Below are 22,222 nucleotides of genomic sequence, written 5' to 3'. Positions count from 1 at the left end.
AACATTTCTTCAATGTATTTGGCAATCTGACACATACAACACTGTTGTCATGGTAGCTTTTAGAGTCTAGCTTCCAGACTACGGTACATATGCTGCCAAGAGTGGCTGCTCAGGACGTTTGTGAAATAGAAATGAATATTTCTGAACAGAAATCGGATGTGAAACACCATTCAGACAACAGTAACAAAAAGCAAATGGTATTCATCTTCTCATGCAGCATGGAGTGAATACTCAGAGGATGACAGGAGGTGACATCTAGTGGACAACCTGCACGCAACAGGATTTAAGGGAGTAGAAAAAAAAACACTTACTGACCCCTTCAACAGACATTACTTCCTGTGGACGCTTTGCTTTTTGTCCAGCACTCTTACAGCAGCTTGCTTAAAATACGTAAAAACTCTTTCTGGTTAAATTCACTCAGGGATGTTTATGATGGTTTTGCTGAAAGTATTGACTGTAAAAATCCCTGGCAGCATTTCAACGTGATTCAAATCTGTGCTTTGATTTTGCCGTTCCATAAACCTCCTTTTTGAGCCACTTTGAATCAGTATCCTCTTAAAATGCTCACCTCGTGTTCTTCAGAAACTTTTAGACGAAGGCGCATATGATGCAGAATTCAGAACTGAATCAATCAGTCTGTTTAGATGGCAAAGAACGCCTTTGCTATCTATTCTCTCTCTCGTGGTCTTTGGTGTATGGCAAAAGCTTCTTTCAGACACACTTTCCCATGCAAGTCAAATTGTGCCAATCTCTTTTTGATTTTCGACTCACGCACTTTTGATCCCGTGATAAGTTTTGGGAGACTTGCAAACTCGTTTCAGCTCTTGGGGGGAATTTGCTGGAATCGCCAATCCTGTGTGAACTGACAGTCATTTGACACCTTAAAAACATTTTCAAAAGCCAGACTCACACACATCCACAATCTTTTTTTCCCCCCCAAGGGCTTTGGAGAGCTCTTTCTTTACATCACACCACATGTGAACGGCAAAATGAACACTAGACCTTAGATGTCACTTGTTACTCCGTGGAGGTTCCATCAGCACCTAATCTGGGACTCCTGCTTCTGATTTAATCTAATCAATATAGTAACAAATGTAAGGGTGCACTCACTTTTTACACGTGACTTATCTGGTTTTTTTTTGTGTGTCTTTTATGTATTAGATATTAAATAAAAAATGACTGCAAAACATCTATGTCTAAATGAATAGAATCACTTTTATCGATAGGCGATGTTTTAAAGAGGTTTGAGTGTATTTATTACAATGTGAACTCCATAAAAATATCTACTCCTCAAAGTTTGATCTCACATGAAAAATAATTTCTTCACAGACCTGGTTACATGTTGCAACGATATTGCTGCTACATGACTGTAAGCATTTTCAGGAATACAGCGCGTAAGATAAGACAGCGGTTTATTCCTGCTGACAAACTGGACAATGCCTCTGTAAAGATGTTTTCTACTACAAACTGTGCAGCTGAACACACAAAGTCACAGTTCTCTTTGGCAAGAGAGGCAGACGTCTGAGCATCCAGCTGTTAATTCTACCGAAAGAACAGTATCTCTTCTGTTCTCCTCACTGCAAAAAAAAAAAAAAATTACCTTCTATTATATTCACCGAAGGACCTTGAAAAATGCCAAAACCCTGCAGTTACTGGACTTGGTTGCAAGTGTCCATTCATTTATAAGCATTTAGTGTATATTGATGATTCATTTTACCCCCTAAAACATTTACAACTTAATGCAACATTGCGGTTTGTTTGCAGAACACTGCAAGCTCCCACTGCGTTCCCAAACGTGAAAAATACAGCAGAAACAAATGAAAAAATAACATAATTTGTCACGGTGAATACTGTTCCTTAGTTCAATACTTGCAAGGATCAGAGTATTTATTTATTTTTTTTGGCTGATCTACAACACAGATTAGCTTATTTGGGTTAGAGAGACAGGTGTAATAGGACATGTAGAAATGCTGCAAAGTCAGCCAGCTGTGCCAAGATCACAGTGAGCCCGCAGTCTGAGGACTTCAATGAGAAATCAAAGCTGGCTGGAACAGAGATTCTGGCAAGAAGTGGTGAGAAAGTGGAGGTCTGAATACAGCTTATGATAATCATGAAAGCGGATGCTGCCGTTCTCAAAGGACAGCAGGAAGAAAACAGACACTTGGGACCTCTGGTGGCTGGAAAACGTTCAACCATAGAACAGACCACATTGAACATGTAGTTGACACCATAATAAAAGAATTGAATCAAAAACCTGAGCGCATACCTTTTTTTTTTTTACGAAGATACAGTTTTTTTTAGATAAAATCAGAAATATTAGACTGTTGCAAATCTTTTATCAGTCTATTTACTGTACAGATGTTCTTATTTTGTATTTTTGAACTGATAAATTGATGGCAGTCTGTTAAATGATAAATAGTGTTAGGTTTGAATTAGATTTCGCAACAGATGCTCATTTTCAGAGTTCCTTCAAGCAAGACACTCATGGATGCATTTATGAAACAGAGGGCACGGACATGCAAATGCCTCCATCACCAGTCACCATCAAGATTTTCCATCTCCATCTGTGTAGTTCTGTTTGTGTTCTGTTTGTGTCTCTAATGTCTTAATATGATTGGAATTTCCCCCACTGGGGGGATGAATTAAGTATTTTTCTATTCTATTCTATTCTATTCTATTCTATTCTATTCTATTCTATGATTGTTAGCCATGTTTCTGTGGTCTGTAAGTGGTCCAGTTTTGGTTTTGGTATAATATTTCTGACCACAGCCCCCCTCCCCTGACTCTTTTAGTCCCTGGATCTGTGACCAAAGCCTGTTAAGTAATCTGTCCATGAAGATATATCCAAGACGTTGACGGGGATAGGCTGTAAAGTCCTATAATCGCTTAGCTAACACCTCAATCCATGGAAGCCCGACTACTGCAGAGGCAAACAGCAGATTCTCGCATGATGGATGCTTGAAAGACTGAGCTCATAAGTAAAAGTAAAATCTCTGTTAAATCGACCGCCTTCCACGGAGAAAGCGAGGAGACGACTAGAGGTCCTCCCATGTGATGTGACTGAGGCCTGACGGACCGTGCCTGTCTGTTATGGCTCCTCCTGCTACAGTAGAACGGGACTAGACGTAACACCAGTGCAGGGGAACGGGGAGTAACACAGCGATACGTTTCTCTTGAGCCACGGTGAAAGATGGCAAATCGTGCAATGCTGAAGAAAAAGACATAGACGGCGGGTTTTGCGTCGCCTCTTCTGCTGTGAAGGCTTCGACTTTTCTTTCAGATTAACAACCCCCCAAATGAACTCCGTCAGAGCAAGTAACGTTAGCAGAAGACCTAGGCGAGTATCGAGGCCGCGCCCGGTGCAGCCGGAGAGGAATCACCAGGAAAGAGGTAACGTTTAAAAAGCTAGCGTTAGCATTACCGAGCTGCTTGTCAAACAGCTGACCACAGTATATATTAGTATGTGTTATGATTTGACATTTTTTTTGTGTTGTTTTTGTGAAATGTCGTACGCGCAGTGGGGCAACGTTAGTTGTTGTGGAAAGACACTTGGGAGCTAAGGGCGCTAAGGGCGCTCTCGGTAGGTTCCATTGCTGCGAGGAAACACCGAGGCTTTTGTGTTTCTACTTAGCATTCAGGCCGCGCTTTGTTTTGCTTGATTTTATGCCCCGAGTCGGCCTCTCTATTGCATGTCTAACCTCATACCAGTGGTGTTTTTGTTTTTTTAGAAGGTAAAATTCACAAGTTCCGGAAATGACTAATGATAAGACAGTTACTTGCTGGCTTCATGGGTGACAAATGCAAGGAAGGATACATTAAGCGGTTTTGCCAGTTGTCGTAGTATGCTAACTTAACATAGCCCGTGCTAGATCGTTGTTATTATTAGCACGTCTGGCTAGCTATCTGCGTTCTGGCGTTATTCAAAAAAATAAAAATAAAAAATGAAAGGGGGAAAAAAAGGGCTGCTCACCTAGTGACCTTTGCTATTCTAACATATGAATGCAGAATATGCTGCCTGTAATTAGATTTTTTGTGTGTCCATAGTAACCTGTGTTTGTTTTGTTTTAGTTTCTTTTCCGAAGCACTGCTGTGACATCAGGCGGTGTAATGTGAGCGAATGTTGGATGCAATTTTAGTCATACAAAAAGAAAGAAAAGGACGCTCTTAAATTATAGCTGCCATGGCTTCAAGCCCGCATTATTGACCTGATACTGATCTGCAACATTAATGATTGGTTGGCCAATCTAATTCAACGTGAACAATTCAGATGTTTGATCTCACAGTAACAATTGAGTGCCAATCAGCTAAAGATGGTTAACCCATAACACTTGTTGTCTCTTGATAAAGTGAATCAAGGTGATGTGTTGACAGTCTGAACAGAGACCCAACAAAGAGTAAAGTGTCACGCTCAGCTTAATAATGTTTCCTCAGAATTCTGTAGATCCTCTCTGTATCTCATTTAATTTCTATATTAATTTCATCTAGGCGCCTACAGCATAGCTTTGTTCCCATCTAAAAGGGACAGAAAATTAAATGATATGATACACAACTCCATCTTCCGCTCTTTTCAAGATGCCACAGTATGTATTTGCTGAGGAGGAAAAAATGTTTGTGTTTGTCAAATAAGGGAGGAAGACTTACATGGTACTTCATGGTACACGGTACACTTGGAGAACATCACTTTAACTGGCCCATGTCGTCACATTACACTTTGTAATGGTTACTGTTCTTGTAGCTGGGTAGAGTCTTGCAGCCGGAGCAACAAGCAGACAGCGTTTGCATCTTCCCTCAGGTGTAGCTATCAACTCATTATGGTAAATAGGTGTATATACATATATGTGGTTTGGCTGGGGGTTGGCTTTTCAATTGATTGAATGATTGAATTGATTGACCCCCCCATGATAGGATTTGTAATCAGCTTGTTCCCCACAGAGCAGGTAAAGAGCTGAAAAAGACAGTTTTTCTTTCTGTTTTTTGTTTCATGCCTTCTCATAGACACCGTTGAGACAATTGCAAGTGATTATCTTAGAATGTCTGTTGTTCAACCAGGTTTTAAATATACCAGCAAGTTGATGTCAATCATAAAATTAGAAAAGTATTCACGCTCTTCAGTGTTTTTAATGGATATACTTAAAGGGCGACAAGTGCGTGATGGGATCAACGCTGGCTTGATCATCTGCCATGGATATAATTGAATGCATTGTTGGTAATCTTTTTCTCTTGGTCTGCTATTTGTAGATGAGGACGTTCCTGCAGAAATGGTCGCAGAAGAATCCGGTCCAGGAGCTCAGAATAGTCCCTACCAACTTAGAAGAAAGTCTCTACCCAAGAGAACAGTGTGTCCGACAAAGACCAACATGGAGGTACATTTCTCAAGAGTCCTGCAAAGATCGTGGAAGAAATGTGTATGTATGTATATATAAGTTTGTTATAAAAGACAAACAGTGATTATTAAAAAGGTACTTTTTTTTTTTTTTTTAATCTACAGGGTGCCTCCACTTCAACAACAGAAAACTTTGGACATCGACCTAAGCGTCCAAGAGTTTCCGGAAAATGTCAAGATTTACCAGGTAATTGGGACCGCTTCAATACCGATGTGTATTTTTCCATAAAAGTGTATCAATCATGAGATTCTGCATAGTTCACGAGGCGTAATTGTGGGTGCAATTCCTTTTTGTGACGGTTATTGCTGTGTGTCGAAACGTTTAACCTTTCTCCCGTCTGTGAGAATGTGACTTGTTTTGAGTCGCACTGTTTATACAAAGAAACTTGAATGTAATCATCTGAATATTCACTGTAGAATGTAGCTTTGTGCTGCACAGGTCATGACAAAGACATGTTGATATCATCTCTAACCTCATTTGGAGAAAAAAAAAAAAAAAGAAAAAAGATAACTCAGGAAATGTGCGCTTGTAACGCTATAAACCTCTTGATTTATGGTTTCAAATATTGCCGGGAATTTCTCTAAATCATAAAAAAATCTTTTCTGCTAATGGCATTTATAGCCTTTGTAATCCCTTGCTGCACCAGCCAAAGATCACAAAACAGATTTTCACCTGTTTGTGGTTCTGCTGCCAACCGTCGGACTTCTTCATGTTGTGCCCACAGTTGGTCCACGTCGAAACTTTTGAAACCAAATTACTAGATGACATGTGTCACATTTTCTTACGTTTCACCTTCCTATCTTTCCCTGAGGTCAACTCCAAATAATAGCTTTCTTTGTTTTCTCCCCTACGTAAATGAAGAAAAATGTGGGGTTTTTTTTGTCAGTCAGTAGGATGTTGATTTATATTTGGGATCAGTGTTTTAACCCTGGAAGAGAAATGTGCATAATATGATTAAATCAATGGTGATGTACTGAAGTAGCAATCATTTTCTGCAGTAGCTTGCAACTTTCGAAATTGAAGATGCTTCTTATGCATGCTGTTGTCTGACTTCAACTAGACCCCGGCCTTTCTCACAAATGATAGATTCTAATTTCATTCTCCTCCCAGCAGCTCCAGCAGAGCTGTATTTGCAGGAGAAGCTTCCGGATGAGGTGGTGCTAAAGATCTTCTCGTACCTGCTGGAGCAGGACTTGTGCCGTGCAGCATGCGTGTGCAAGCGCTTCAGTGAGCTGGCCAATGACCCCATCCTCTGGTGAGACACGTTGGTGTAACCGGTCGGTGTTTTAGAACAAGAAAAGAAAAGGAAAAAAACATTTTCTTTGGACCACTTACCTGGTTTATTTGTTGTAAATGATTTGGTTCAGAGCGGCTTTAAAGTTGGCATCTAATTGATATTTAAACGCATTATGACCCAAAGGTTTAAAAAGCCGTATAAAGCTGGACTTTATGAAAACCCCCCCCCCAAAAAAACGACATTTTTTTTTGCCTCTGAAGGAACTAGAAATATTCAACAGACAACTTATTGTGAATTGTGGACTTTGCCCTTATGTTCATGAGTGTTTATTGAAGACATAATTGCTTGTGTCTCTTAAAAATATAAGGGAAAGTATTTATATGTTGCATCAGGTCCTAATGGGTCAATTGTAACTGATCATATATATTTATATGTATTATAAAACGCACGCTTTTCAAATATCAATCTTAGACGTCAGGTCTGTTTACACAGCAGTTTCTTGCTGACTGTAAGGAGCCAAATTTAAAGATAAACGGCCTGTAAGTAGTTATTAAAGTCAACCCAAGCATAACAAAGAATGGTTGTTTTTACAGAACTTCAGCTATGATAAGGAATCCTGACACAAATAAGAAGAGGGGGATGTTTACCGTTGATGTGTCTTCCTATTTCAGGAAGCGACTGTACATGGAAGTTTTTGAATACACGCGACCCATGATGCACCCTGAGGCGGGAAAGTTCTACCAGATAAACCCAGAAGAATATGAGCAGCCAAACCCGTGGAAGGAGAGTTTTCAGCAGCTGGTATGGAATTCTCAAAAACACCTCAAATCTCTCAAATGTCCTCTGTCCGCAATGATTTAGCACAGATGAGCACTTTATTACTGCTCTGTAAAATAATTGTTTAATTTAAAAATGTTTGGTGTAGTAAGAGTTGTGCATATTGCATCAGGGTATTTGCTTTACAGTGTGGTCACCAGATACAGTGTCCAGAGCTGAACGAGGCGCACCGTATATTATAACCATTCTCAAGTCATGGGAGAGTTGAGGGATATGGAACTAAATTATTACGCACGATTGGCTTTTATACACTGCAAATTGTTAATATTGAACAAATTCCACTCATTGCTGAATCTGCGCAGCCCTCTTGTTTACAGATAGCAAATGTCACGTGAAAGGGCAACACCAAAGGCAACAGTGTGACATTCAGTAATTAGAGTGTGGAGGAGAACGTGGATGCGTTGTGTTCCTTTGTGATACACTGGCCCTGAGGAGTGTTTTCCCTAGACAGGCCATCAGAGACATGTTACATCATGATCTTCTCTTGAATGTAATGTCGTAGTCATTTGCTCATTGTATATCATCCTCTTGGTGAAAATAACTCTGTTTGTTATATTGTTTTGTTTCTCGCAGTATAAAGGTGCCCATGTTAAGCCAGGATTTGCAGAACACTTCTACAGTAATCCTGCCAGATACAAAGGGAGAGATAACATGTTTGTAAGTGAACTTTTCTGACGTTCTTTTAATTATACATACGTACGTACTGTGTGTGTGTGTGTATATGTGTATATATATATATATATATATATATATATATATATATGTGTGTGTGTGTATCCAGTCCTTCAGCTGACTTGTTATGCTTTCTCCAGTACTATGACACCATCGAGGATGCCCTTGGAGGGGGTCAGGAGCCTCACTTTGACGGCTTGATATTCGTCCACTCTGGTATTTATACAGACGAATGGATCTACATCGAGTCTCCCATCACAATGATCGGAGCTGGTACGCATGTTTTAAAGCCATAAATCCGGTTTTAAACTTTGCATTTGTTTAGAGTCTAACTAAGCCTTTCTGGTTGTTTTTGTAGCTCCCGGAAAAGTAGCAGAGAAAGTCATCATCGAGAACACCAGAGACTCTACATTTGTGTTCATGGAAGGTTCAGAAGATGCTTACGTTGGATACATGACCATAAGGGTGAGAGGACATCTTTTTCCTTTTTTTTTGCCCGTAGACCACATAATTAGTATGTACAAGTTTTTTTGAGTGACGTTGGTAGATAGTCATCCTTTTAGTTGGTGCTTTTCGCCCTTTTTTTTTTAACTGGTATTTCTGCTGCAGTTCAATCCTGACGATAAATCCGCCCAGCACCACAATGCACATCACTGCTTGGAGATTACGGTCAACTGCAGTCCCATCATTGACCACTGCATCATACGCAGCACATGCACAGGTAAATCTGCGGCCTTTTGGCCTACTTTTATCATTTTCAACATTTATCGGGGTTTTAAGATCATTCTAAAGGGGATGCAAGAAGGCTGTTGGGCTATGAAAGAGGAGAACAAAGTTGTGCTATTATTAGAATAGTCACACAAGTTAGATCCATGATGAGGAGTTGCAAGAAAATACTACTTGTTATGGTTTTTAAAAACTATACGTGACAGAAGAGGCTCTGACATGGTATTTTGTATTAATGCATTTTGGTTCTGCTTGTTTCAGTGGGGTCAGCTGTCTGCGTCAGCGGTCAGGGTGCTTGTCCTACAATCAAGCACTGCAACATCAGTGACTGTGAAAATGTTGGTCTTTACATCACTGACCACGCACAGGTGATTTACACCTCTCATTCATCATTTTAACGCTTACAGACACGGTGTTGGCCGCTCGTTCGTCTTCACAGAGCTTTATGGGGTAAATTCTTACATGTTTTATGTAGGTGAGTAGGTCAGCGCAGAGCTTGAATGTTAATGGGTCATTATCAGACTTGTGCAGAGCTTCATGAAGCGATGACGAGCTGACCCACATATTTAAATCAGGTGTGTTGAAGCCGGGAAAGGTGAAAAGCATTCAGGGCAAGGGGACCAGAATTTCAAAAATGCTGGATTACAGAGCTTGTATCTTGGTTAAAGGACAATACCATGAAACAATTTGATAGACGGAAAAACTGTGAGTAGCGATTGACTTCCACTGTCTTATGTTCAGGGAATATATGAAGACAATGAGATCTCAAACAATGCCCTGGCTGGGATCTGGGTGAAGAACCACGGCAACCCAATCATCAGACGGAATCACATCCACCATGGCAGAGATGTAGGGGTTTTCACATTTGACCACGGCATGGTAAGATTCAGCTTACTGGTGTTTGGTTTGTTTGTTCTTTATGAACTTTTTCACACTTCTATAAGTTTTTTTTAAAAATAATTTTACTGGAGAATATTTCTTAATTGATGAGTGTGTGTCATTACAATTAAAAGTGATGAGGCGTTACTTGTCAGCCCACAGCCACAAAGTGTTGACCCTTAATTTAAATGCAATCAAACTTTCATATTTGAGCGTATTAGTTAGTTTATTATTATTTCATACATCTTGAATATAATTATTGTAATTACTTTGTACTAAATACACAGTTCTTTGCCTGTGAATTAAACAGAATGTACAGTAATCTAGTCTTTCTCCATCCGTTTCCAGGGTTACTTTGAGAGCTGCAACATCCATAGGAACCGTATAGCTGGCTTCGAGGTGAAAGCGTATGCCAATCCAACTGTGGTTCGTTGTGAGATCCATCACGGTCAGACTGGGGGCATCTATGTGCACGAAAAGGGGCGTGGTCAGTTCATTGAAAACAAGATCTATGCAAATAACTTTGCAGGGGTGTGGATCACCTCCAACAGCGACCCCACAATAAGGTCAGCATTGCCCGGGGTCTCAAATAAGTGTAATTGAGGAGGTGTCAGTTTAGACGAGTGTCCTCAAATGTATTTGTTTTTGTCCAAACGCAGAGGAAATGCCATATTCAACGGCAACCAAGGCGGCGTTTATATCTTCGGTGATGGCAGAGGCCTCATCGAAGGAAACGACATCTATGGTAATGCCCTGGCAGGAATCCAGATCAGGACAAATAGCTGCCCTATCGTCAGGCACAACAAGATCCATGATGGTCAACATGGTGGCATATATGTGGTAAATACTTTTCTCGTTTTTTGTGTTCCGTCTTCATTTTGTTGGGTACCTTTTATGGTATCACTTTGAAATGGAGCAGTGATCGATTGTTTGTTTTATGTAGCATGAAAAAGGACAAGGAGTCATAGAGGAGAATGAAGTGTACAGCAATACACTGGCAGGAGTGTGGGTGACGACGGGCAGTACGCCAGTACTGAGGAGGAACAGGATACACAGCGGGAAGCAGGTGAGATTATAAGCAAGATGTATTCATGTCATAATTCAGAAGCTGAGTGCTCACAAATTGCATTGTCAGAGAAGCTCAATGTTGTATTTTTTATTTTATTTTTTTAATTCAGTAGGATGTTAACGAGATCGCTCCCTGTCATACGAACTATTCGATAATATGCGCTTTAGTACTATGAATAAATGGCAGCTATCGTGTTTTCATGTCAACAGGTCGGGGTCTACTTTTATGACAATGGCCACGGTGTGCTGGAGGACAATGATATCTACAATCACATGTACTCTGGAGTTCAGATAAGGTTTGTTTCAAAAACTCATCGTTAAACTCGCATTACATGTCAAGAAGACGTGCATCCAGCTTATTGAGACAGTGGCTCACCTATCCCACTTTTTTCTTTTTTTTACAGGACTGGCAGCAATCCTAAGATCAGACGGAACAAGATCTGGGGAGGGCAGAATGGAGGCATTTTGGTTTACAACTCAGGTGAGAAGCAGAGAGGGCTTTTCTCTTTTCTTTTACTTTTTCAAATTAGGCTGTTGGCTTTTTTCCGTTCGCTCAGATTTACTCAAGTCAACCTATATTGCACTAATTTGCTACATTTGTATGCATTTTTCAGGCTTGGGATTCATCGAGGACAACGAGATCTTTGACAATGCGATGGCAGGAGTGTGGATCAAGACCGACAGCAACCCCACTTTGCGGAGGAACAAGATCCACGACGGGAGAGATGGCGGGATCTGTATATTCAATGGCGGAAGAGGTAGCTTGTCGATTTTATTCTGTGAAAGTCGATTAAATCTTCCTCACAGTTTGCTTCACAATCAACTGAAAAAGTTTTTTTTTCTTTTTATTGGGTTGATGTTTACAAGTCTGTAATTCTTGGAACTGTTTTCTGTCATCAGGTTTGCTGGAGGAGAACGACATCTTCAGAAATGCCCAAGCGGGTGTTCTCATTAGCACCAACAGTCACCCTGTACTGAGGAAAAACAGGATATTTGATGGCTTCGCTGCTGGTGGGTAACAGCTGCACACAGGCTGTCATTAGTTATTTAAGATTGTTCTGGACTTTAATGCCCTTGCAGATATGACTGAAAAAAAACTTAAAAACTGCTTTTGTGTTTTCCTACAAGGTATTGAGATCACCAACCATGCCACAGCGACCCTTGAAGGCAATCAGATCTTCAACAATCGTTTTGGTGGATTGTTTCTTGCATCAGGTGTCAATGTTACAATGAAAGGTGTCAAATTTCTTCCAACGTTATTTTTAACAAATCCTTAATTGCCCGATAACAGGCAGATAATCAGAGCTCCGCTGCCTCATTGTGAATAAATTCTTGCCATGTCTTCCGCAGATAATAAAATATTGAACAATCAAGATGCCATTGAAAAGGCTGTGAGCAGAGGTCAGTGCCTGTACAAGATTTCAAGTTACACCAGCTATCCAATGCACGATTTTTACAGGTAAATGTTGTTTGCAATAGCAATCGACGTGACGAATACATCCAGTGGTTGTTTGTTTTTCTCGATTGTTAACCAACTTTGGGTTCACATAGGTGTCATACCTGTAACACAACAGACCGCAATGCCATCTGTGTGAACTGCATCAAGAAGTGTCACCAAGGACACGATGTGGAGTTCATCAGACACGATAGGTTGGTGTGATTTCCAGATACTTCTACCAGACCAGACTATGAACACGATTACTGTAGCTTTACACTTTGTGTGATGGAGCACAAACATAACCAGCTTCTGCTTCCAAAATACTTGTATTTCTTTGTGTCTTAATGGACTTCAACTGAAAATAATCATATCTCAATTTCCCAGATTCTTCTGTGACTGTGGCGCGGGGACGCTTTCAAATCCCTGCACGTTAGCTGGAGAGCCGACGCACGACACGGACACTCTGTATGACTCTGCCCCTCCTATAGAGTCCAATACCCTGCAGCACAACTGAGATCAAGATGCCAGGTCCCTTTGCACTTCAGCAGTTATGGACATAAGACACAGTAGTGCTGTGGAGGAGAAGATCCAAACAAAAATACAGATTCACTTTGACAAGAGCATATACAGCAACTTTAAAAAATAAAAAAATAAAAAATACTGGGGACGCGAATATGCTAAAAAGAGACATTTTTTTTGGGGGGGGGAGTGTTAATAACGGATGCCTCGTTTTTTTTTGTCTTTTTTCTTTTTTTTCCCCAATTGACAAAAGTAAAGATGACCTCAGTGGAACCCAGCGGGAGAGCAACTGACTCAGGGTTTGTGGGTGTGTTGAACTGGTCGCCCCTCGTGACACCAGCGAGATGGACGAAACTACCGAGGCTCATCTTTCAAGAAGCGCAAGAACAAGAGACTGTAGTCGTGTACAGATTGATTCATGGCGTGGACGGACGCCAAGTCAGAACGGTCCTCGCGGGAGGCAAAAAGCCCCAAATGCAACAATGCTTCCATCACTGGGCAACCGACGTGCTCGTATATGTACGAGAAAAATGACCTAGCACTTCAGCTTTTCTTTTCTTCCTCTGTCCTCAAGACGACTGTTGAGATTTGATTTTAATGCTTTTTTTTTTGTGTAGTTTTGTATTTTCATGCAAAAATCTTACTGTACTTGAATGTCTTTATTTTATTAAGTGTTTTTTTTTTGGTTATTCCCCAGAATTGCTGTAATTATACTCATGTCGCAGTATCTAACTTCTTTCTGTGAAAGAGCTCAGAGAAAAGAGAGGAAAACACTAAACATTTTCTCCAGCAACGTTGACTCCTTTTACGTTTGCAATACAGAAATGTGCTTTCACGAGACTCGTGATAACGCGTATGAAACGGTCTGCTTTACATTATCTATGCACACTGTTTTGTTTAACCCATTTGTGTTGTTTTTGTCTTGGTTTTTAAACCCTTTGCAGCATTTGTTTAGTAAATAATCCACACTCATGAGACCCTGTGTTCCATTTCCATGTGGTTGTCTTCTGTAACGGGTTCAAGTGCCGCTTCGTGGCCTTTTGTTGGATTATTGATATTCATGCAATGGAAAAAAAGTCGTGTGAAAGCACAATTCCTTTTCAATGGTTACTTGTTTGCCAATGTTGCTGGAGAATTGAACAGCTTTTACTCTACTGAAGCTGAGACAAGTATCTATATACAGCGCTTTATGGTTTCATTGCCCCCTCCCCCCGTCTCTCTCATCCATTCATGTGTACTGGTGATTGTGGATTCTCATACAGACTGAAATGTATGCATGTATCATAACATCTAGACTTAATATATTGTGAAGTATTCAATAACCGTTGTGTAGGCGATAGTGTGAATTAAAAGGGTTTAATTTCCTAGATGAAACATTGTCATTTTTTAAAAAATAAACTTTATTGGATCATTACAGTAGTGTTTTTTTTCAAAGTGCCGAGAGAACCAAAACAAAAAATAAATCAGCAATAGCTGACTCAAACTACAGGGTGTTGAGCAGCTGCACAAGTGAAGCAAAGTGTGTGATGTCCGGTGTGGCGTCTTCGGCAAACTGGCAGAGCTTCCTGAAAGAGAAAGGAATGGGAAATGAAACTCCAACGGCTGACAGAGACATCAGTTCAGATCCTTGCGTTGCCGACCAACACAAACACTAAAACCTACTTGAATAGTCTGAGGCTGATTGTGCTCCTCTCGAACTCTCTGGCCTTCCTGTGTCCTGCCTGGATGACCTCCTCTGGCAGGCTGGCTAGTCGGGCAGCATTGAATCCATAGCTCTTAGGACAAGCACCAGTGATGAACTTGTAGAGGAATGTGATCGTCTCTTGACTTGGATCCTCACATTCATTCTCGACCATGCACGCCTGAAAGGGACAGAAGCACTTCATTCAAAAGTACTGTGTGTGATGCACAGTGAAGAAAAATACTGCATGCAACGTTCGAGCTGATCTGTTGGAACAAGTAGGACGCTCAAAAATATAGAGTACCGCAACACCATTTGCAGCCTTTAACTCGAGTAGAGGAGCTCAGAAATGGCAGGAAGCGGCAGATTGTGGCTAGAGGAGCACCCACTGCTGGCGCAGGGGAAACAGCTGTGCTGTAATCTCGATGAGGCCACAAACTGCTAAATTAATTCTCTCAAACTTAAGATCCTTCAAGTTATTGCTTTCACTTTATTCGTCCTCTCTGCTACATTAGACACTCTTAGCACTATAACATGTATCCAATGCTTCCAAAACTACAAGAAACCAAGACATGGAACTTTTCTTTTAGTGCACATCTTAATAGCAGTAATAGGTTTAACATTCAGGAGCCCAAGCTGTCTACACAGAAAATGGGTTCCTCCACACAAAGGGAAAGGGACATAATGTAATCAAAATGAAAAATAGTGCTCAAAGCTTGCATTAGCCAATGTCTGCCTGTGATGCGCAGTATTTAGCAACATTAGCACTGCCGTGCTTACCATGTGGCCCAACCGCACAGCAGGGTTGTTGGCGTAGTCCTCTACCAGGGAGTGGTAATGTGTGGAGAAGAGCGTGCGACAGCAGATCTTCTCAGCGAGCTCCTTCACAACAGCGCTGGCAATCGCTGTGCCATCATATGTGGCTGTGCCCCTTCCTGCAACGAGGCACAGCTAAATGACTAAGCGATGAAAACAAAGTGACACCATGACAACAAAACTGTTCTGTGGAGACCAGACTCAATTTCAAATGCAAGCATGAATAAATGTGAAAACCGACTTACCCAATTCATCAAGAAGCACAAGTGAGTGTTTTGTGGCATGGTGCAGGATGCTGGCAGTCTCACTCAGCTCCACAAAGAAGGTGCTCTCTCCTACAGAAGGGGGGGATCATTACAAGAGTACAAGTTTAACTCATCGAAGGCCAGCTCGGATCATTACGCTAAAAGGTGTTTGAGACGTTACCAGCCATGATTCGATCAGAGGCTCCCAGCCTGGTGAAGACCCTGTCAACTGGTGTAAAATGGAGGCTCTCAGCTGGAACGTAGCACCCCAGCTGAGCTAGAATGATCACAAGCCCACACTGTAGAAAAAAAAAAGAAAAAAAAAAGCAGCGGGATATCTTAACATGGACCAACAGAGACCTCCAAATAAATCACTAACGCCAACATGGGTACAACTGGACCATACACACACATACAAACATGTAAATAACCCACCTGTCGCATGAGAGTAGACTTTCCCCCCATGTTTGGCCCTGTGACAAGAACACAAGCGGCACCGCCTTCCTCCTCATCACCGTCACTGCTTCCAGGGCAGCCAATGAAGATGTCGTTGGGAATAAAGTCGTCGCCAAAAAAGGTCTTGGTGACACAGGGGTGACGGGACCCAGTGAGGTTAATGAAGGGCGCAACCTGGCTGTCATCCTCAGGGAGCACCACCTGAGGCCTGGTCATTACACCATCCCCACCCTGGCTGTAGCGCGACAAAGCCAACAGCACATCTGTCAGGGGAAATAAAAGAAGAATATAGTTACTGGTCTTTTTTTTTTTTTTTTTTTAAGGAGGAAATTTTTTATTGAGACAGTTAAACCTAGCCTGTGGCTGAAGGGTGGCCCAGTGGTTCAAGTTTAATTAAATATTTTTTAAATTTTTTTTACACAGCAATAAACTAAACAGGAGCACTAATGGTCAATTCTGGCAGCACGGAAAGAAACTTCCTGATCTATCCCATGGCCAACATTTATTTTTGAAGTAGTCAGTTAATGACTGCATTTTTTCTACAAGGCGCCTTTAATTAGCTGAATCTGCAGGATATTGATTCAGAGCGGACAACCGCCAACTCATCATGCTTTCAAAGGCCCAAAAAAGGATGCTCAGACAAAGATAAAATAAATACAAACCGCACAACAATACCCATGGGAACACTTTTTCCATTTTAAAAACACAAATGCGTATTAAAAAGAGCAAGAAAATGACATTACCTAGCACTGCCATGCACTCCACGCCAGTCTTCCAGTCTCTGTAGTTCTTATCAAAGTTGTAGAAGAGCCTCCTCATGCAGTCCTTCAGTGCAGCATCTCTCTTCTCTTCGAATCCCTGCAGCTCTGAGAACAGCCGCTCCGTCTCCTTCGTCACGTAACGCTTCCAGCCTTTCTTTGTAGACTTCACCTCATACTCCTCAGGGACATTCCTCTCCGAGACACTGTCAGGAACTTCCATCTGAAAGCGGTTCCGCCCAGTTCCCCAGTAGGACATGCTTTTACAGCCAAGCCTCTTCTTCTGTCTGTCCAGGTACTCCTGCAGCTCTCGCTCACAGTTCTTGACTCCCGTCAGAGCCTGGTCGTACTCGGGGTCGAAGCCAGCTTTTGGGGTTATGACGCCGGTAGTGCGGGCTTTCTGGTGGTCGAAAGCCGTCTCCCAGCGCTTGAGTTCGGCAGAGAGGTCTGGAAAGAGGCCGTTCTTTTTAGTCTTCAGACTGACAACTTGTTGAAGCAATGCGGAGTTAAATCCACCTGAAACTGGAGCAAAGACGGAAATGATCTCCTGCATCGTTTTGAAACCTTCCAGTGCAGAGAGGAAGTCTGCTATCTTGCGCTTGCTGTAAGTGACCTCTTCATAGAGGACTGCTCTGCTGTCAGGGTGGTCCTGGCCTTTTAGAGGAGTGCCAATGCTGTGGATCTTACTCAGGAGACGCTCCAAGTCCGGGAGCTTCTTCAACAGGTCTGAAACCTCAGTCGCCTGAGCTTGAGCCCCCATTAGGTCATCCACTGCATCCAGTCTGTCCCTGATGGAGGTGGGATTACACAGCGGAGCGCAGAGCCACTGCTTTAGCAGCCTCTTGCCAAACGGGGTGGAGCACGTGTCCAAACGCTCCAGCAGCGTCCCTTCGCTTCCGCCCAATCCATTCTGGAAGATTTCCAAGTTTGCCAAAGTCACTCCGTCGAGGATCATACGCCGGCGAGTCTGAGCAAAGAAACTGGCAGGCCCGGCAGTTTTCTCCATCTCTACGTCAACAGGCACATATTCTTCAAAGTTGGCCAAGGAAAGCAACTCTTTGTCTACCAGACATTTCTTGAGGTAGAACACACATCCCCCGAAAGCTGACAGTGCCAGTTCATACCCCTCCTTGGGAGTCAGGCACAGTGAATCACTCTCTGAGGTCATCTTTTTTATAAGAGAAGGGAGAAAACTGTTCCCGGTGCCACGCTCCTCTCCAGCAGTCTCTTTAAAATAATCCTCTTCCGAGAGGGTTTTAAGCGCCTTCTGAGCATCCCAGAACTGTGTCCCTGCATTAAGCCCTTCCTGCAGAGCAGAGGACAGAGACGCCTTCAGGATTTTGCGCGTCTCCACAGATGGGTTCCCCCTCTCAAACAGCACCTCAGCGGGGGAAAAGTGTGCGATCAGAGTGCGCAGGCGTGAGCAGTGGCGGTCATCTGGGAACTGACCAATGTGGAAATAACCCACAGAAGTGTCCACAAAGCAGACGCCGTATGTGCGATAGCGCCCGGAGCTTTCCTCTTCAGCCTTTTCTTTCAAACTCAGGAGGAACTTGCTCTGACTCTCTGAGGGAGCGCCGTCCAACACGCTGTAGGTTTGGGTGCCACGTGTGATAATCCGGCACACTTCTCTTTTCACAACACGGTCAAATTTTGTGGGCTTAGCCATGGTCTTGCAACGTGCTTCCATCATATCTGGGGTCTCCGTCTGCTCCACACGAGCCACCTTGTAGCCTTTCTGGACCAATACATCGGAGAAGCGTCCAAAGCCGATCTCTGGAAAACCAGAGTGTGCCCACGTCCCCTTCATAAACGTCAGGCCCAGCTCATTGACTCCAACGACAGCATCCATGTGGTAGAGCTCATAAAACTTTCCCACCTTGTAGAAAATCACCGTATCAAACATGTCAGACTTGAGCTGCCACCACCGACGCATTCCAGGAGTGACTCTGTTCGCAAAGTCTTCGGGCACGTACAGGGTGGAGGGGTCGTACTCATCCTCCGACTGTCGCCGCCTCTTGCCGTCTTTTCTTCTGCCTTCCTGCAGCCACTCCAGCTTCTCGTGGTCCCAAACTGTTCCGCCTCCAACAGACCCCGGCCCACTGGCCTGGCTCTCAAAGCTGTCAGGAGCAGAAAAGGCTGACAAACGGGACTTTGTGTTGGCTGCGATTGCCGGCGGGGCCCGTTTAGGTGCGGCAGACGGGGCAGCGATTGTCTTCGGTTTTGTGTTTGCAGGCTTCTCTGCCGGGCGCTTGCGCTTAACAGGCTTGATGGGGCTTTCTACCTCCGACTCTTGGGTGCTCTCTTTCGCCTCCTCTTCACTACTCACCGCCCCCTCTTCCTCCTCATCTTCACTGCTAGACGCAGCATGCTCTGGTTTGAACTCCTCCTCCGATCCATCACTGTCAGAGGCCATGATAATGCGACGGCGCTTGGGTTTGCTCCCACCTTCCGCTGACGCACGGGATGAACGTCGACTAGCTTTAGATGGCTTCACTTCCTTATTTTTACTGACTTCCCCATCACTGACCTCCTCATCGGTCTCTGACTTGTCAAGCTGAAATATAGTTGAAAAATAAAGATAAATACAAAACAGGACAGATAACTGGAAAAAAAAAAACATTTTTTAATCCCATAACTGACCTGATTAGAAATGGCAAACATATTCTGCATAATCAATCTTGATATAAAAGAAGCATTTTAAAAATATTGTTATTCAAGACAGGCACATGTACACCTCTGTGTCGCTATATCTATACATTTACATTACCTCCATTTCCTCATCATCCTCCTCCTCCTCCTCCTCCTCTTCCTCGTCAGATGGATCCACACAGACCGGGATCTTTAGTCTCTTTTCAGGACTGTCGAAAATAACTCCGTCGGCAAGCGCCATCGCTCGGCGAATGACCGGCTTGCCGCTGAAGAACACCCCCCCGGGTTTGACGTCACTGCTGTCGGAGCCTGCGGGTCATACAGCGGTAAAACAGTCGGGCTTACTCGAATTACAGACGACACAATGGCACCAAAACTAGTTTCATGGTATTGTCACGATCATGACAAACAGCAGTGGCAAACCTTGGTACTCTCTGACATATTTGGTGTTAACCCATCCTCTAGTGGGAGGTTCATCAAAGAAATGAACATGGATGCGCTGGTCCCGACCCCTGCCCCTCATCTGCTGTCCAGTCAGAGGCTGGGGCACCACCATGCATGGCCACCAGGGGTGTCCTTCTAGTTTTCCCCACACAAGGGTGCCAGCACGGAATGAGCACGTGGAGCTGCTGAAAGCAAGAAAGAAAAAAAAAACAAAAAAAAAAAACATAAAGCCACATAAAAGAAGTCAAATACTAAATGTTATCCAATATTATAAATGTTCAGGACACATCCTTGACGACAAACCTCCACAAGTGAGCCATTGTTAGGTTATGCCTCAGCTCAAAAAGTGGGACAATCTTTCCAGCTGTAACTACTTTAACAACCTATTCATTTCAGATCTTGAATAAATTGTTCCTGCTCTGTAATCAACAGTCATTAATAATACAGGAGTACAGGTCGAGTGCAGGTTGCAGGGCCGACTGTTTGGCCATAAACACTACAACCATTTACATGTCATGTCAGTTCTGCACGACTGTCACATCTAAAATCTATACATAAAACGAACATCCAAAATAACTTGTAGATTCTCGACCAGTCTGTAGCAGCGCATAAGAGGAATTGGCTGTTTTTTTATATTTATTTTACTAATGTAGACATTAGCTAAGTTCCTGAAGCCAAGCTAATCGTCAGATCAAAAGTAACTCCAGCAATTACACGGCTCCCAAGACTAACCTGTCTTTAGTTTTCTGAGCCTTGTCGCCAAACAGTTTCTTGAGTCCCCCGCTGGCAGTCTTGGAGCTACTTCTTTGCTTAACTTTGCTGGTCTTGGTAGGTTTCTGTTGCTGCGTTTGTTTAGCTTCCTCTTTCGGAGACGAGTTCTCTACTGCGGAGGGCAGGTCGGCCTCGGTCGGAGAGGGGCTCGGCTTCGGCTTGGAAACCGACGGCGGAGACTTGGTGAAAAAATTGAAAAGCGAGCTTTGCTTCGCCATTCGTGCAGATTTACGTCGTACTTTCGCGGTACTTCTGTGATATTCCTTGTACTACTGTCTCCCTGAACCCACGCACATCACCTAGCTTCTAGCCGAGAAGAGAGTCACGGCGCGGGAAACACGCTCTTTAGATGTTATGGGCGTGGTTACACACCCTATCCAATCACACACGACTACACTCTAACGTGGAAATCACATGATCTAAACACAACTTTCCTTGTTGGCCAATTGTTGGCGCCAAGTCCTCAGCCTTCATCATTTTTTTTCATGTTAACTTTATTTTTAAGGAGCTTCCCACATGTAACACATAATGGGTGTATGGTAAAGATCCATGGAGCTCTGTCAAGTGAAGTTGTCATGGAGTGAATTCACCCACCACAAACATACACAATGGGAAAACAAGTGAGAAAGCTGCAGGTCTTCATCTGCAAAATCCATCTGACAGAGATGCAGAGTGACTAAAATATTAGGAAAAGAACTATAAAACACCTGCAAGATAAAAAAAAAACAGACTTGAGCAACATGGCTGCACGATCCTTTATGCTTTGAAGTCATCATGCTTCTCAATAGGAATGTTGGGTTGCACACAAGATGGATACTACTTGTAATGAAACAACTCTGGAGCTGGAATCTTATTACATCCGGTCATCACAAAAATAATTTGGGCTCAGTTCTACAGATCTCTGTTTATGTACATAGACATGACATATTAGTTGGAACATTTTTGGCCAAAAGTTAGTGCAAGTCTTGAAAATGCATCTGAATTGATATGGCACCAAAAAGTTTAACCTCTTATCATTGTTTATGTGCATTTGCCGTCTATGGTTGTTTTCAACACATTTCTCTGCAAAATATTTCAAGGGCTAATGTGTGGGTAGTAGTATGAATAATTAAACGATTGTCATAAGGGGTACATAGTAAGAGTACTGAATTATATACTTTAAAAAGAAATGTCAGAGCTCAACTTTCATCAGCCCAGCATGGCAGGGATTTGAATGTGCTTGACAGCAGGCCTGCCTGCATTAAAGTGTGACTGTTATGTTTAATGTAATAAACTCCAGAATAATTGAATGGTAATTTGATTCTTTCAGCGTACGTGATGACATGATCTTAAGAGACAGTTTGTCTGCACTCAACATGAATCCGAGAGAGTTAATTCATTTATTAATTCATGATACAGGATTGTTATCTCTGGGATATTTGTGTCACAATATACAAAAGGAAAACAAATGAGGTGAAAACCTGAATTCCTCCCAACGGGAGAATTTCAGTGTCGCAATTCATCTTCTGTGGCAAAAGTATTTAATAAGAAATTTAATTCTAGGCAGGTAAAAGGTTGATTCTGATTTTGTCAATGGGAGAAAAGAAAAAAAAATCTTTGAAAGTAGGATCATCATTGGGACACTATGGCAGGAGCTTCA

The 22,222-nt window shown here is 42.5% G+C and overlaps 2 protein-coding genes across 6 annotated transcripts; one reads left to right on the top strand and one right to left on the bottom strand.

Annotated features, from left to right (window-relative positions):
* The first annotated feature begins 3,004 nt into the window (after positions 1 to 3,004).
* fbxo11a (F-box protein 11a) lies at positions 3,005 to 14,174 on the top strand. 4 transcript variants are annotated; one of them, XM_075477186.1, is made up of 22 exons: positions 3,005 to 3,390; positions 5,239 to 5,405; positions 5,489 to 5,570; positions 6,498 to 6,639; positions 7,293 to 7,422; positions 8,032 to 8,115; positions 8,271 to 8,403; positions 8,489 to 8,595; positions 8,740 to 8,851; positions 9,118 to 9,224; positions 9,598 to 9,735; positions 10,084 to 10,301; positions 10,395 to 10,575; positions 10,679 to 10,801; positions 11,014 to 11,099; positions 11,208 to 11,284; positions 11,418 to 11,561; positions 11,704 to 11,814; positions 11,932 to 12,039; positions 12,154 to 12,262; positions 12,355 to 12,453; positions 12,626 to 14,174. In XM_075477186.1, exons 1-22 carry the CDS (start codon positions 3,297 to 3,299, stop codon positions 12,753 to 12,755), a joined length of 2,682 nt encoding a protein of 893 aa, XP_075333301.1. In that variant the 5' UTR covers positions 3,005 to 3,296; the 3' UTR covers positions 12,756 to 14,174. The 4 variants fall into 4 exon arrangements, with proteins under 4 accessions (XP_075333301.1, XP_075333295.1, XP_075333307.1 ...); XM_075477180.1 differs by having other exon boundaries at positions 6,495 to 6,639; XM_075477192.1 differs by having other exon boundaries at positions 3,010 to 3,390; positions 5,239 to 5,363; positions 6,495 to 6,639.
* On the bottom strand, positions 14,137 to 20,920 carry msh6 (mutS homolog 6 (E. coli)). 2 transcript variants are annotated; one of them, XM_075477161.1, is made up of 10 exons: positions 20,545 to 20,920; positions 19,792 to 19,997; positions 19,487 to 19,677; positions 16,702 to 19,273; positions 15,938 to 16,221; positions 15,684 to 15,801; positions 15,503 to 15,592; positions 15,222 to 15,376; positions 14,423 to 14,622; positions 14,137 to 14,325 (listed from the first exon to the last, which is right to left on the bottom strand). In XM_075477161.1, exons 1-10 carry the CDS (start codon positions 20,799 to 20,801, stop codon positions 14,244 to 14,246), a joined length of 4,155 nt encoding a protein of 1,384 aa, XP_075333276.1. In that variant the 5' UTR covers positions 20,802 to 20,920; the 3' UTR covers positions 14,137 to 14,243. The 2 variants fall into 2 exon arrangements, with proteins under 2 accessions (XP_075333276.1, XP_075333285.1); XM_075477170.1 differs by having other exon boundaries at positions 19,792 to 19,994.
* Between the last annotated feature and the right edge of the window lie 1,302 nt (positions 20,921 to 22,222).

Source organism: Odontesthes bonariensis, chromosome 2 (assembly GCF_027942865.1).
Source record: "Odontesthes bonariensis isolate fOdoBon6 chromosome 2, fOdoBon6.hap1, whole genome shotgun sequence".
Taxonomy (NCBI): Eukaryota; Metazoa; Chordata; class Actinopteri; order Atheriniformes; family Atherinopsidae; genus Odontesthes; species Odontesthes bonariensis.
The sequence above is the reverse complement of the archived record's forward strand: the minus strand, read 5'-3'. Positions and strand labels throughout refer to the sequence as shown.